The sequence below is a fragment of the Aythya fuligula genome, chromosome 23 (assembly GCF_009819795.1).
Source record: "Aythya fuligula isolate bAytFul2 chromosome 23, bAytFul2.pri, whole genome shotgun sequence".
NCBI classification, from domain to species: domain Eukaryota; kingdom Metazoa; phylum Chordata; class Aves; order Anseriformes; family Anatidae; genus Aythya; species Aythya fuligula.
Window position 1 is genome coordinate 2,835,427 of NC_045581.1, and position 15,576 is coordinate 2,851,002.

The 15,576-nt window shown below is 43.3% G+C and overlaps 1 protein-coding gene across 1 annotated transcript in view; it reads left to right on the forward strand.

The window, feature by feature from the left end:
* Positions 1-2,812: 2,812 nt before the first annotated feature.
* LOC116498198 (lethal(3)malignant brain tumor-like protein 4) overlaps positions 2,813-15,576 on the forward strand; it is a 39,918-nt gene continuing 27,154 nt past the window's right edge. The window contains exons 1-8 of the mRNA XM_032202456.1: positions 2,813-2,926; positions 6,476-6,629; positions 9,446-9,554; positions 10,097-10,268; positions 11,688-11,745; positions 12,892-12,980; positions 14,242-14,346; positions 15,001-15,136. Of these exons, the coding sequence (XP_032058347.1) occupies positions 2,813-2,926; positions 6,476-6,629; positions 9,446-9,554; positions 10,097-10,268; positions 11,688-11,745; positions 12,892-12,980; positions 14,242-14,346; positions 15,001-15,136 (937 nt within the window). The remainder of the gene's footprint in view (positions 2,927-6,475; positions 6,630-9,445; positions 9,555-10,096; positions 10,269-11,687; positions 11,746-12,891; positions 12,981-14,241; positions 14,347-15,000; positions 15,137-15,576) is intronic.

Below are 15,576 nucleotides of genomic sequence, written 5' to 3' on the forward strand. Positions count from 1 at the left end.
ATTGCACTGACTGAAATGCCCAGCTTTCCTGGGTTTCCTGTTCTGTTTTGGGAAAGAAGGGTGATTTGTAAGTGGATTATTCCCAGAACAGCACAGTATCAAATGGTTTCCTTGATGCCAGCTGCTTCTCGAATGGAGTTTTGCCTGCTGGTATACCAAGGCTCAGCCAGAAGGGCTGTGAACTTAATATTGTTGTTACTTGATTTACAGCCTCTGGATGTATTACCCCGCTGTGTTTCTCACATTTTACCCTTATATAAAGACCCTGAAATCCTCGTGTCGTTGGCAGTCAAGCTGGCAGCGTGTGAATTGGAATTTCTGCTGAAACGTTTCTCTTCCCGTTAGGTCTGATGGTGCACAGGGAAGGATAATGAACCCCAGTCCACCCATTTAGCCCTCACGCTTTTATTTGTTTGTATGAACTTGTGCCTTTTTTCTTTTTTCGTTTTCTTTTTTTTTTCCATGCTAAGGCAAGATGGATGTTAAAAGCCAAAACTGGTTCTCTGCAGGAATGATGGAGCGGCTTCCCAAGGCTGCAGTGTGGCTCAGTGGCAGAATTGAGTATTTCTGACTTCTTCCTATGGGTTCCCTATCTAAAGATAAAGCACAGAGGTCTGGGTGGTAGCATATTAATTATGAACTATTATCTCTGCCAGCACGCTGGTCGTTTATCATTTAATAAATCTGAATCTCCACCTTGGGACTGGCTGACTCATCGTAGCTTTTCTGCATCTTCCTTTGCATTGTTTCTGAGTCGCCTAGCATTGAGGATGAAAGCAATCACGCGAATAGGGACAAATGGGAAGCATTTGTGCTCTTCATGGCTCTTCAAAATGTTTCAAGTTGGATTGTGCTGTCTGTAATTGCACAGTTTGCTTCCTTTTATTGGGCTATCTTGGTTTTACTGTAGATCGTACTGGTAGGGAGCATTATAAGAACAGTAATTTCTTCATTACATTTTTCTAGGGCTTTTAATAGATTTATAAAACACAAGAGATGGAAAAGGCCTATTATCATATCGGGTCTTCTCCGGGTAGTACAAGATAGTTTGGTATGTTATACTTCCTGACAGTTTTCCTCGTCCCATTTTAAATAAATCCTGCAGCTTAATTACCTCTGCTCAGGTTCTGTCCGATTACTTTCCAAACCCCTCATCCCTGAGGGAGCTCCCTAAATAGTCTTGGTGTTGCAGCTTCTTTATTTTCAGAGCCTGAATGCGAAGAGTAACATCTAAAAAGTGTTGGTTTTGTCCTTGTTGGAACTGGCATCAAAGCGTGGGCTACAAACGAGTGTTTACAGACGCACAAGACTACATCAAATATTAACGTACAGCGAACCCTTGGCTGTGGTCGCTCGATACCAGGGGACTGGAGCAGAAAATTTAACTAGAGGGGTGAATCTCCACGGGGCTGGGGGCGGTTGGGTTTTGTGTACGTAGCCGGGGGCGCCGCGGGGCACCGCCAGGTTCCGCAGGTCGGTTGAGGACCGCTGGGAGCTGAGCAGGCACCCACGGCTTTGCCGCTTCCCACTTGCAGCCTCCTGGCCCCATCCCGCTTGGCTACGTGCTGCTGAGCTTCACACCTCGGCAGGACTGTAAGTAGCTGGGTTTTTACACCCGGGGGTGGAAAAAAAAAAAAAAAAAAAAAGTAAATCCTGCACGGATTCGGCTGTGATACCCCTGAGATACCTGGTAGTGCAGTCCACGCACATCTCTCCTGCTTTTAACCTCAATAAGATCATCACAGAGAGCTGCTGTGCTTGAATTGCAGCCGCAGGAATGCGCAGGCATCGTCAGTTACCCTGCACCAGGTCTGTGGCTTTGCCTTTGGCTGGAATAAACCTGCACTCCCAGCCTGCAGATAGATGGTGTAGCACACGGAGGACTTCAGGTCAGGAGTGGAGCTGGGCTGCCCAAAGTTAAGCACCCGGTGGTTAAAACCTGCCCCAGCCATGTCACTGTAAAGCTCCTTTCAGTACTCACGGGGAGAAACAGTCTGCCAAAGGCAGATGGAGCAAATTGTTCTTGGGTGATGCCTGCTTTTAGTGCTGGGTTAAGAGCTCAGAGCAGCCTTGTCGACCTCGGGAATTCAAAAGTCAGAGCAGAGATTTCCCACTCAGGCAGTTCTGGCCCATTTCAGCAAGAATGCAGTTAGACCTGGCGCTTGGGCTCTGCTCTGGGGAACTGAACAGCGGGTTTTGCTCACACTGCTGATATCCAGGAGCTCACACCCCTAAAATGCAGCAGCGCTGCCAGTTCAAGGTTGTGGATCTGTTCTTTGTAGGCAAGCAGTGATGTTCACAGCTTGAAAATATTCAGGTTACATTCAAAGGGCAGTAACAGTTAATTTATGGTCAGTGTTTTAGAGTCAACCACAACAATCGTTGAATATTTGGGAACTGGGGGCCCAGATAGTTGTATGGCTTTTAATCAGCTCTTCTAACGGAGCCCGTTAGGTCATTTCCTGGGAGACGAGGGCAGCACAAGCACCAAAAGCATTTTGAGAGCTCTTTAGGATTTCTAGCCTAGAGCCTAAGCATTGCAGCAGTACAGAGGAACCCCATGACAGATGCTGCTACTCCCCGAGTTGTACAGATTGGTCACAGTGGATGTGGGATATGAGTTTGTGCATGCTCCTGTGTATTTGTGATTCTGTCAATTTAAATCCTGGTACTGCTAATATCCAGACCAAAACTCCCACTGAATCCAGAGAACCCAGGATTTATTATCTGCCTCTTTTTTTTTTTGTTTTGTTTTCAAGCCCTAGTTTTCTTTCTTAAAATTAAATAAAGATCCCAAAGGCTAAGCAGAGAGATGGAACAGAATGTCTCGGAGAGAATCGTCACCATCCCGCCAGCAGACTACGATGTACTGAGTGCCTTAGACTGGAAAGACGGCATTGGTACCTTGCCTGGTAGCAACATACAAGTAAGAAACCAAGGAACACAATAAATGAGCAGCCACCATGCCTTTGGCACTGCACACAAGTTTACAATATATTCTCTAGTTTGCAAGTAAGAGTTGTGCAGAGGAAACACTTTGCTTTAAGCAGATGGGTTGGCATTACCAAGCAGGTGCTGAAGGTTCAGGGATGTTTCTGAAAGCCTGCTGATACTTCCTTCCCCCTTCTAATTTCTTGCTCGATTGATTTCTAAAGGTAGGAAGTGTTTTAAAGAATTGTTTTCTGCTGTTGGAAATTATGGGCCTGATCTTCCTAATTCTCAGTCACGTCCATACAACATACTTGGGCAAGAAATCCCGTTAAGCTCAGCCCAGCATGAGAGACACTTTGTCATGAGTGAATACCTGTGGGGTTGGGCCTTTAGGTTCTTTTCACACCAGTGGTTATTTTTTGCAGCTTTGACAGCTGCCTGTAGCTGAAATACTCATGGTAATGTCTCCAGTACGGTTCTCATGTAAATCAGACCCAAGATCTGATGGTCACAAACGAGGTGTGCTGTGGTAGAGGGGGGAGGAGGGGAGTGTCAGTTGACTGTTTCCCAAATTACCTGCAGCTGTTATTTCAGTTTGATTGCACTTCTGATGGTTGGGAATGAATACATAAAATTGGCCTCGAGGCGGCGAGTTCTGAATCTGGGAAAAAAATCAATCTCGAGTGAAATAAATTGGAGCTGAAGGGACTTGAGAGCTCACAAAAAATCCTATTGTTGGTATCACATCAGGCATTCAGAATCAGGGCCTCCACCTCCTAAAAATGCTGACAGTCTCCCCCTTCCTCTCCTCTCCCAGCTGTGCAGAAAAGTCTTCTCCATGGGCTGCCCGACCTCGCGTAGTCTGCGAGGAAAATGCTTCTGCCTGCAAATGTCCAGAGAACATGGGTGAACCTGTGTTCTTGGAGTATTTTGAGATCAGTGCTTGGCTCTTGCACCAAACAGGCATGGAGTTGGGTCCACTGACTCTAGGAGGCTCATGATCATTTTGCAGTGGCCTAACTTTTCTGCTGTGTTTATTCAGTCATTATACTTCTGCTGCTTAAAAGAGCTGAGCAGCGTATTGCCACGGGTTTTCTCTTAACCAGCAGTAACATTCATTTGCAGAAACAGCTTCACCTCTTTTGGTTCCTTGCAATAGCAGAGAACCAGCAAAGCACCACCACACTTAGTGGAAGAAAACAAATGATACTGTATTATTTTATGTTAGACAACAAACTATAAGAGCACTGATACCGTGGCTGCTGAGCGTGGTAGCAGTGTGGAGCATGCTAACTGGCTCCACAGGAACCTGCTTCATTCTCAAGATGCCAAACACTCTTTTTCCTGAAAAAAAAGCCAAACAGCTTTTTCTTTTTTTTTTTTTTTCTTTTGCAGTATAATCTTTTTTTTTTTTCCCCTCCCGTCTTCTCTTCCTGCTGTATTCCAGTTCTTGCATGCACAATTAAATACATTTTCCCTGAATTCCCTTTTCAAAAGTTCTCAGCAAGGACAGATTATTTTTGGAGAGTTTGTGTGAATTTCACGTTAGCAAATGTGCTATGTTGAACTGCTTTCTATATGTAAAAGAAGCAGCAGTCCTGATAGAAACAGTTACACATTTCCAGACCTTCAGGATGAAGGATATTGCCTTGAGGAATCGGGGAATGAAACCAGAGATGGGTTCCATAGGTCAGCCAGTCCTCAGCACAGCTCGGGAGCTCGTAATAACAATGCTGGTCATTTTTCTAGCAAACTTTTGCTTCTGGGGTCCTGGGCTGGGCTTCCCAGTTCATATGGCACCAAATAATAAAAGGAAGCCTTGTCTTCACTGGCTTGGGCTGAAGCAGAGCCCGTGATTTGTATGCAGCAGTGTCCACCCCAGAGACTCATCTGCTAACACCCAGCGACGTTGGCACCCTTCCCCACCTCCAGCTGTGAGCTCGCCTTCGTTCACTCTGCTGCTTAATGGCACGTGGAGCTCGGGAGGTGCTCCTTCCCCTGACCTTGTGCTCATGGTGCTGAGCTGTCCTCGGCAGAGATGGCAAGGAACTGCTGAGATCCTGCACCCTTGGCTACTGCTCCTCTGGCGTTGGGGGAAAGCGAGAGGTTGCTTCTCTTACAACAGCCAGGCTCCAGGAAACGCAGAGGCCCACGTAAATTCTTTCTTTGCAATGGGCTGTTTCTCATCTTGCTGAAATATAAAAGGTGCTCCGCGTCTTAGGGGCTGCAGAGGAAGAAGTGAGCTCTTAGAAGCAAGTCCAGCATCTTTGAATCCTTAACAAATACAGGCTTCTGATCAAAAAGAGGAAGGAGGGGGAGGAACTTTTGGGATGAGGCTTTGATAGGGGGCTGGAGGCAGGATTTGGAGACCAGGAAGCGTGCAGCAGTAGAGGAAGAACAGCACTTCTCAATGCAACGAGGGCCCTGCTTCAGAGGTGAAGCACTCGCTTTTAATCTGGGTTTGCCAGGTTTGAGTGAAGAACGGGTGGCTGAGAAAAGATCTCAAGCTAATAAACTGCTGTGAATAAAAGCTTTGGAGCAGAGCTTGCAAATGCAACCCACCCGGTATTTGCCTCTCGTTCTGGAGTTCAGCAGCTCTGTAGTGCAGACAGTAGAGAAGATCAAGGAGTGACTAATCTTCAGATTAGTCTTTTTGTGTGCGTGTTTGATTGCCTTTGCAGATGGGGACTAATAAAAGATGCGCATTGACGCTATTTGGCACGCTGCTAATTTTATCTGGATCCATGAAGTGTGTTCCTAGCCCAAGACATTTTTTAAGCTTAAACGATAGTCTCTGAAGTCAGACACATACCATTTTTTTTTCCAGGCTACCCTATGGGTTGATCACTTCCCTGCGTGTCTGCAGGGGTTTTCTTCTTCTGCATCTCAGTTTCCTCTTGGCGGGCAGTAGGGCAGACGGCGCGTGTGCAGGGCGTTAGGTGTGTTTCTGGGCTGTTCAGGGGTGGTTTGTTCAGATGAGTACTGCGTTTGTGCAGTCCCAGCCGTGCTCCGAGGTCTGTGAAGCTCGGCCAGCAGCAGCTGGGAGCACACACAGCATCATTCTCCGCTGCAGTGTGACCTCTCCTTCAACAGCTGGGTGATTCCTGCTTCCACCGGGATTTTAGGGAGCTTGCAGTATCTGATAACTGCAGTAAACGTAATTGTGCTTTGCTGGATGAACTTGACCCATCAGAACAAAGGTTTGGGGTTGAATTGGTTTTCTGCAGGAATTTATTCTGGTGCGTTTGTCAGAGGTTTGGGATTTATAAGGGGAACAGATCAAAGCAGGTAGAATAACGCTGCTTTCCTCCTCTGATGGTGAAATGCACCATTGGGGTTCTGGGGGCCCGCTGCTGGCATTTTGAGGAAGAGTTTTGTGTTTCGTATTTTTATCGTTAGCTATTTTTATTGCTTTTCTATGTACATACAGCCATTTCTTTTTGTCCCATACCTAGTTGCTTCTCAGGGAATCCTATTCCTTCCTGCCCCCTTTTCTAGCCCATTTACTGCTGCTTATTTGCCTGCTTTCTTCTGTTACCTGCAGTTCCGTTTAAATGAGTTTGGAATGCTAGAAATCATTACTGAAGTAGAAGCAGAAGCCATAAAAGCTCTTTCAGCCTCAGCAATAAATGCCAGCCCAACCAGCTTTGCTCCTGCTGCTGTCAACGCTTCCGCTGCCTCTAGCGCTGATTTGGAAGGTGAGCCTTTTGCTGTGGGACAGAATATGTGGTTTCTGGAAAAGCTTCTAGAAACAGGACTGAAGGGTGTGTTTCAGCAGCGCCGTGCTCCCTGACGCAGCGTGTGAAGTGAGTCACTGCCAGTTTTGAATGTTGTAGAGGTATTTAGAGTGAATGTAATTACTGCAGAGTCATAACAGAGCCCGGCTCATGCGTTGTGCGCTCCTTTGTGGAAGGTAAGTGTGGTTATATAAACCATCTGGGCTGGGTTTGCCACTGTACTCAAACATCTCGCTCACACGGAGTTTCAACTTAAACACCGGGGTCTCCTTAACTGGTGATACTGGGATGTCGGAGCCCCTTCTTTCCGGGGTAGTGGATCAGCAGTGACATCCTTAACAGGGGTGATGCACTTGTCATGACAGTGATTAGCTCTGCATCTGTATTAAACTGAACAGTGCCTATTTTAGGGCTTTGGGATCAGAATGGTCTGGTGTTACAGACCTTACTAAACACTCGGCCTCCAAAATCGAGGGGTTGCACCCCCTGGGAGGACTTCCAGCTCCATGCTGAGTCCTGAACCACGCTTGGGAATTGCCCTGGACATTGCTGGGTGCCTCAGGCCAGAAGTGCCCAGGGCTGTGCTAAAGATGGGTATAGCTGAGGTGCTCTGGCTGATGTGCTAACACAGATGTGCCTTAGTTGAGTGCTGTTGTGCGTGAGGGGATTTTCCAGTGAGATTCTTCTGTGTGCATGCAGAGCATGAGCGGGTGGCACAGCGCTGTGCCAGCCTGGCGTTGGTGGCCCAGAATGAATCCCCGGTTTGGCGAGAACACCCTTGAGAGTTGCCTGTAACCTGGCTCATGCCGATAGGTGCGTTGTTAGCCACAAGGACTTCGTCATTTCCAAGGCTGCTGCAATCCAAATTAGGGGTAATTGTTTTAACAGGGTAACGTAAGCATGTTACTAGACATACACATCAATATAACGGACAAAAAATATCTCAGATGGTTCTTTGCAGACCTCTTCTTACCCTGTTTCTCCAGAAACCAGTATTTGAAAGCAGATTTACTTCTCTTAGCCTCTGAGCCTTTTCATTCCAGCCCACTTGGTTCAGCTGGGCAGCCTCACTTACTTGGTACATCATTTGTTTCCTTTAATCAAGGGTTTCAGTAGAGCTCTTTGTGAAAGTGCCCAAGTGATCCAGTGCTGGATCGCTGGTCAAGGCAGGGCTGCGTCCCTGAAATCGTACACACCCATGGAGGGAATTTCTTTTTTGGGAAGAGAACAATCTCTCCTCTTGTTGCTTGCCTGGACAAGCATCTGCCAGTTGGCTCTTCCCCGGGATCTTGATGGAACTATTTCTGTTTTCTGGTAGGAAGGCTTCATACCTTGTTTTCTGGTAGGAAGTCTTCGTACCTGTCTACCGTGTTGGCTCTTTTCATCTCAGAATTCATTGTAAGCTCTGCAGATGCACTTTGCTTACAGGCATTCGCTTACATTCCTGCTGATTACGGGTAGTTCTTGCCTGTGAGAGCTGCGGAAACGTCAATTCATCAGGCAAAGAACCAGTGCTTACATGGTCACCTCAGCACTAAGAATTTTTCACACCCTTTTAATCCAAGTGTATTCCATCTATCAGCGTGACTTCTATTTGAGCAAAGCTCTTCAAGCTCTGTTGCTCTTACACGTTTTCCCTCTTTTGCCTTCTCCTTGCCTGGAATCATTGGTCCCCAGTGGCACCGGGAGAAGCTTTAAGTAGCAACACGAGCAGGCTTGTGTTCGCTCTGTGTAGGCAGTCTGTCTGCCAAATTCCAGCCAGGACCATCCAACATCCCCTATCAGTCCGCAGGGAGCAATCAGATATAAATGAAAAATTTCAGTCATCTCAACAGAATGAGTGCAAGTACTGGTAAGGAGACTATGAAAATGCTTTTAAACAAGAAGCAAAGTGACTCGTATCTCAGCGTTTTCGATTGCCTGGTGCCTTGTTTGCTTTTTTTTTTTCTCTCTTAAATGGCGCGTACAGGAATGAATTGATCAAACCAGTGCACACAAACGGTGCCCCAAAGTGCAGAATATGAATGACGTTTGCATAAGAGCCCTGTGCACAATTTGCACGTCAGAGAACTTGAGCGAAGTATGCATTGGGATAGCACAGATGCCTGGTAATGGGGATTACTGCAACCATGTTTTGTTAAAATATTCAACATAAATTAAATTGCATTAGGAAAAAGCCAAACATTAGTAGAAAGTAAACAGTATACTGGAGATACTTCTTGTATTTTCATGCTTTCATTCAGAAGCAAGATGGATATATACTCCTTGCTAGATTCAGAAATAATTGTTTCTATTTTCCCATCAATAATGCTATTTTTAAAGACTGCCTATGAAAGATTTTTTCCTATGTACAAAGTGTAGATAAAGACTGAAGTTTTAAAACTTAACCAACTGTATTTAAAGTATCCAAACAAAGTGGGCTCATCTGACATTTGCTTTTCAAGTTAGAGGGTTACTAGGAATAAAGAAATATAAAAAGATCTGTAATTGTGTCCTGGCTATAGCCTTGAGATTATATCTTCTTTAATACTTTCACAGAGGGCAGAGCGTCTCTGAAATTAAAATACTACAGATAAAAGTGGTTTTTCTTTAATGAGGTGGTACACTCTTTCTGTATGCCAGTGTACCGATAATAATTACTTCCCTCACAATGGGGTACTGAGGCTCACTGAAAGTTTGTAAAGGACTTTGACAGAATTCCTTGCATGAAAGGTGTTTAAGAAGTACAAAGTTCTAACATTTTACTTTAATAGTTTTCTTTTTCTTTGCTTCTGCAGTGTCCAAAGACAACTTGCCCTATTCTGTTTTCCAAACCCGTGGTCAAATGGATTGCTTTGCGAATGGAAAGTTTTGTACTCAGACAGGCTCTCAGCAGCACAGGGACAGGTAAATAAACCCCAGATTCTTCTTCTTCTGTGTTTAAAACTGCTTAGGGATAACTTTGTGCTAGAGAGAAGCATTGCTGTGAAGGTAATGAAGTCCTCAGAGCAAGTGTTAACATGGCATGGCAGAAGCAGGGCTGCCTGCAAAGCTCTGCTGGTGACCTTCCTGTTACCCTTGAGGCTCTCAAGCCAAACTGAGGAGAGCTTTTTTCTGGATATCAATCCTAATTTCTCAACCTGCATAAGTTCTCATTTTGTGCTTGGTGCCTCAGTTCCCTCTCCTGTAGATAAGGATGATGTCCTGTTTTCCACAGAGCTGTAAAAAGGCAGTATTAAAAACCCTCTGGAGCTGCTTTGGTAGCGATAGCTATTCAGGTACTTTCAAGTATTTTAAGAGATAAATATACGGCAAATCATGCAAACATGTTTCATTTCTTTAGGTTCGCAGCAACCTCATTCTGCCAAACAGGTACAGAGACATTGGGAATCCTGCAGAAATATTACTGGTCTTTTAATTTGTTTTTGTTTCCAATTTTGAATATATAGTGATACCAAAGACATTCCAGATGATTGCAGAAACAGGGGAAATAGCAGAAATCCTAATGTCAGCATTGGCTGTCAGGTGAATGAGGTTGACAGACCTGCCAAACGTCTCCGAAGGAAGAGAAGACTGCTTCTGGAGTCTGAGGATGATGAGGAAAATGCAGATGAGGATGAGGTAAATAAGGCCATATGTATTTTCTTTAACAAGAACTGTAAAGAGCATGTAGAAGTCTGTGGCTTCACTGTGCAAGGAAAACTGAGCCAAGGGAGGTTGTTCTGTACCCATGAGAATGGTCTGGGTCTGATTCTGATTTTACCTCAGGAACGAGAATATCTGTTCTGAAATCTGAGGAGTCGTATTGGTGAATAGCTCGTGTGAAGTCACAGTCAAGGTTTCAGGCAGTAATGTAATATAGACGTAGCTATAGCCCTGTGCACTGAGCTTATTTCCCAATAAGAATACATGCCCTCCCAAATATTACACCTAACTACAGTCAAGAAATACTACGTGAGGCTGAAGATTAGTGTCAAACAGCAGAGTTTGATTGCTTTTTATAATGTGCTTGTATGTACATTCTCTACACCACTAGAAACATGTATTAATGGTGTACGCATAGAAGTACCTCAGTCCTGATCTCAGCTTTTCTTAATATTCATTAAGCATCCTACTCCTTTGTGCAAGTCTGCACTCTGCTGCCATGTGCACAGTCTCACACCTGAACCATTACATTTATGTTCATGAATTGCACTTGTTTTTCTAATGGAGAGCCACTGGGGTAGGTGCTTGGTGGTAATGCAAGCTGAAATTTCTGATGTCATGAAATTTCTGATGATTAATTCATTTTATTGCTCAGTTTTTCTCTGTGATGCATATGAGAGAGATTTCAGTATATATGTTTGCAGAAGTCCTTGCCCTCCATCTCTTCCCTTTCTCCTCTTCCTCATTTGAAACTGCCCCACTCTCTCTTCTAGGGCGTGCTTTGGCAGGCAGCTTTGCATTTCACATTTTGCCCTTTTTGTTCTACTTCAAGAAATGACAACCGTGGGTGAATTAATGAGCTTGACATAGAACTTTGAATGGCAATCTGGCTTGGAATGTGACACAGGGAGATATTTTCTGGGGTGTTCATCTATGGCAATAGTTCCTTGAAGCATCTGCTTCTTTCAGGGCTTCATAAGTGATTTTTTTTTCCTGTATCCATTCCCTGGCATAGATGGACATAAGAACCCCTGAAAGGAAAATGGAGCATTACAGTGAGGTTGCTTATGTGAGCAGTAAATCCAGCACTGCAGAAGGCAAATCCTGTGTATTGTAATGGAGGTTTAGGGCTCGTACTGCTCTTCAATGGCCATGTTTAAATGAACTTCAGTAGCATATTAATTAATTTGTAAAGTATTTTGGGATACTGCAGGATCAAAGTTATTTATGTAACGTACCCTACTAATGCTCTTGCAGGGTTATTCAAAGGGAAATAATGCTAGCTAATAGTCCTGTTAGTTACATGTTACATCCTTATTGTACCTGCATTGTGAGATGATCAGAGGGAGGAAACAACAATATTGCTAAACTTTTTTTTAACGTATCTGTGTCTAGGAGAAGAATAAATCAAATAATATGAAAAGCCGCAGAAACACTAAACCAATAAAACAAGGTGAGCTAAGCTCATAGTCTCTTTTCTTTAATGTTTATAGATTATTTTACTAGCTATTATAAAGTGAGTAATAGTAAACAGAAGAAGAAAGGACAGTAGAGCTCATTTCACATTCAGAATAGCTTATTAGGTACATAACCCTCTTACCACAGTCAGTCTTCTGAAATGTATTAGCAAGAATATGCTAGATTTGCCTGCATGTTGGGCACAGCGTAGAGGATCTGGAAGGAGACAGCCTGATCCAAAGCTCGCTGAAGCCGATAAGAATCTTTGTTTCCATTGACTTTGGAGAGCTTCATAGCCACAAATGACAAATAGAACATAAATTGTAAGCAACATGAGATTGATGGCAAACTTTTGGGTTAAATTGGTTGCATACCTTAAAGGAGTTAGCATAACCAGGGGGGATTTTTAATATGCATTTAAAATGTAATTTATTGTGTGTATGACCATGGTTCTGCTAAAACGAATCCAAGCACCTGCCAAGTTGTCTTCATCATGTATGTACTGGTAGCTGCCTCTGTAGTAGATGCACTGTGGTATTAGCAGGTTATAAATATGTAAGTTCATATATCTGTACATACAAAAAATCTTGTGAATTGAATGAAAATTCACTTGTTTTTTCATTGTTTTGTTTTAGGTTTATTTCAGCTGCAGTTATATGCCTCTGTGCTGTCATTTAGTTCATATCTAACCCCTTATTTCTCTGTGAATTATCAGAAGGAATCATTTTCCACTATTTTAAGTTATTATATCTTGTCGAAACTTTACCGTGGCAGCTTTCCATGGGTAGCTTCCAGCAATTTGGGTGCCACAATTCATTTGACCTGCGATGCGATAAATTTTTGCTAATAAGGAATGAGCACGGTTGTCCTACTGTTGGAATTCATACCTTTCCTCAAAAGTTGGGTAACACTGCCTCCTCTGGGGTACTGCAGCAAAACAGCATTGGCGGAGCTGAGCTCAGAGCTGCCTCCTTACTTGCTGTAAAAGTAACTCTGCACCTGATCGGAAAGCAGCGCCGCTGCCTGGAGCTGCTCCGGGTGCTGTAAAAATGATTTGCAGAAATGGGAGGAGAAAGAGGAGAGAGGGAAAAATGGGAGATGTCTGGGAGAAACACTCATTTTTGTTTTTGTTTTTGATTAGTTGTTCCTGCAAAGAAGAAGGTATGGAACTGGGTTTCCTACTTAGAAGAGGAACGGATGCCAGCTGCTCCCCTAAAACTGTTCAGAGAGGTTGGCAGCTTTTTCAGCTCTTTCATTGTTTTTCTCAGGAAGCCTCCCAGAATTACTAACTCAATGCAAGTAGAATGTGAGACTATCCTCAAACCAGCAGTTACATTTATTAGCTATTTACTGCAAGCAGGCAGTGAAAACCTCATGTTTGTTTCCAGCCCTGAAGCACTGTGGAAACAAACATCTACCCTGTGAGTCTCATCCAAAACCAGCGCTGTAAAAACCACGGATTGAATCCCACTCACAAATAAACAATGACTGTGTCGGTCTGCTTTGGGTAGCTCAGAATAAATTGGCTGTTAGGCAATCTCTAAGCAACATCATAGAGGAACAGTTTAATGTCTTTCATATGTCCTGTGTTTCATCTGTGTCTGTACTACGCCCCTTCCAGCCTTCCTATGTAGAAAACTGTAAGTCAGCTAGCTCTGAGAGTGTCAGAGATTACCTCAGTGAGAAGTAATCGTTAGAAGGGAAGCTGTGGTCATCCACAGTCTGGTGCACTGAAGTTAGGAGAAGATGAATTTAGATGCGGGGAAGCTGCTTCTACATTCTGGTTCGGCAGCCCAAATTAAAAGTTCAACTCACAGTGAATTCTTCAAAGGAGAGAGCTGTTTGCACCGTCCAGGGTGAGATGAGAAGGAGAGGCAGTTAACTACAGCAGATGCAATAAGCTATTTGCAATTGCAGTTAAAATTTCTGCTTAAGCCTTTGCTATACTTCAGATGCTTAATTTGGATTCAGATTGCAAATAAATTAATAACACAAATGCTTTCTGGAATGGCTGTATAAATGGGCTCCAGATTAAACATTCTTTCTCCCTTCCACTATTTGAAGATGAGAAGTTACCTTTTGGGGAAGTCTGGACTGCTGACCTCGTGCTGACACAGGCAGAATGATTTTAGCTTTCCTGGCTGTTTGTTTCTGCCAGCCCTCCTACACTGGGCTGTGAAGGGGATTCTTTTGTGTTTGAATAGAGCTCATTTCTGCATCTGCTGAAAGATTTGTTCACAGTTAATTGCAACAGACTCATGGTTCAGTGTTTTTCAGAGATTAATTAGAATAACAAGTAAACCTGAAATATGGTGATCATGCTGTTATTGATCTCTGTACCTGAGCCTGTCTATTAAAGCAGCAATCATTTAGTGATAGAATTTTCTGCTCTGAGTTGAAAATTCAAAGCATATCTGATGAATGCTCTGCAATAGATTTTCTCTTTAGAAATTAAAAACAAATTTCTGTCTTTTTTTCCTCTCCCACACAGTATCAATCATTCCCACAAGGCCGAAATGGATTTAAAGTTGGAATGAAATTGGAAGGGCTGGACCCTGAGCACCCATCTCGATTCTGTGTTCTTACAGTGGCTGAGGTAGTTGCTATTCCTATCTTTGATTCCAAAAATCCCGTTTATATTTAGGATACTTTTTCAATAAAAACTAGGAACATAGGAATAGTTGTATTTTAATTAATTAATGATTAGGAGGATTTCAAAGTGACACTGGAGGAATATGGTTATGTGGTTAAGAATCCATGAAATCCCACTTTTGTAGGATTTTGTGCTCAGACTTTTGCAACTGTATTTCATAATAATAATAAACCTTTTAATTCCATGCAATGAATGAATGTGAAAGGAACAATGCTATTAGGCCCCGAGACTTAGTATATATCAGCAAGTGGAAACGCTATGTTTCTTCAATTCTGTGAAATCTGTGTCGAGCTGACGTAGATATAAGTGTTCTCCTGCTGCATTTGCACTCTGGATGTTGCAGCACAGGAATATGTGGGGTATGGAATAAAAACAAGTCCACTGAAGTTACACTGACTGGTTCTGTTGTCAGCTCTTTGAAGTGAGGAAAGAAGACCATGGAAACTGGGAGATGTAAATCAGGAAAAATAAAAGTAGGCTTTTGAGAAATAGACCAGGTCTTACACTTTTATCTATAAATCAAAATACAGGAAAAACATTGTGTTAGTATTTTTCTTAAGGCTCTGTATGACGATGTTGTACAATCCCTGCTTATAGGTACAAGGGTATAGAATGCGATTACATTTTGACGGTTATCCGGAGTGCTATGACTTCTGGGTTAATGCTGATTCCTCAGACATCCATCCTGTCGGCTGGTGTGAAAAAACAAGCCATAAGCTGCTCCCTCCTAAAGGTATGGACAAAAATAAAATGGTGTGCAAGATGCCATAAATTCTACTAAGAGCTAGTTGTCCTGGCTGTGCATGTTTCATTTTTAGTATGATTTCATTATCGAACTCGATCTGAGTGGCTTAAAGGGAAGAGGTGTAATTAACATAGTGAATCACAAAAAGAACATAACAACTTCCTTTTGATGTTCCCAAAGATTGACGTTGTTAGTCAAATTAGAAACTCTTTATTGGGTGAGCAAAGGAGTTTCTTTGGAGTTCAGAACTTTATTCTTCCTGGCATTCAATTTCCTAGAAATGTTTGAAGGTTGAGATTAATGACTGGACATTATACTGAAAAAGAGAGAGATGTTTTAGCTGAAATGCATAACCCCTGAAGATTGTAGAAGGGCAGTTATCATGCAAAGTTCATATTCTTCCCAGGTAATTTCCATTTCTGAAAAAC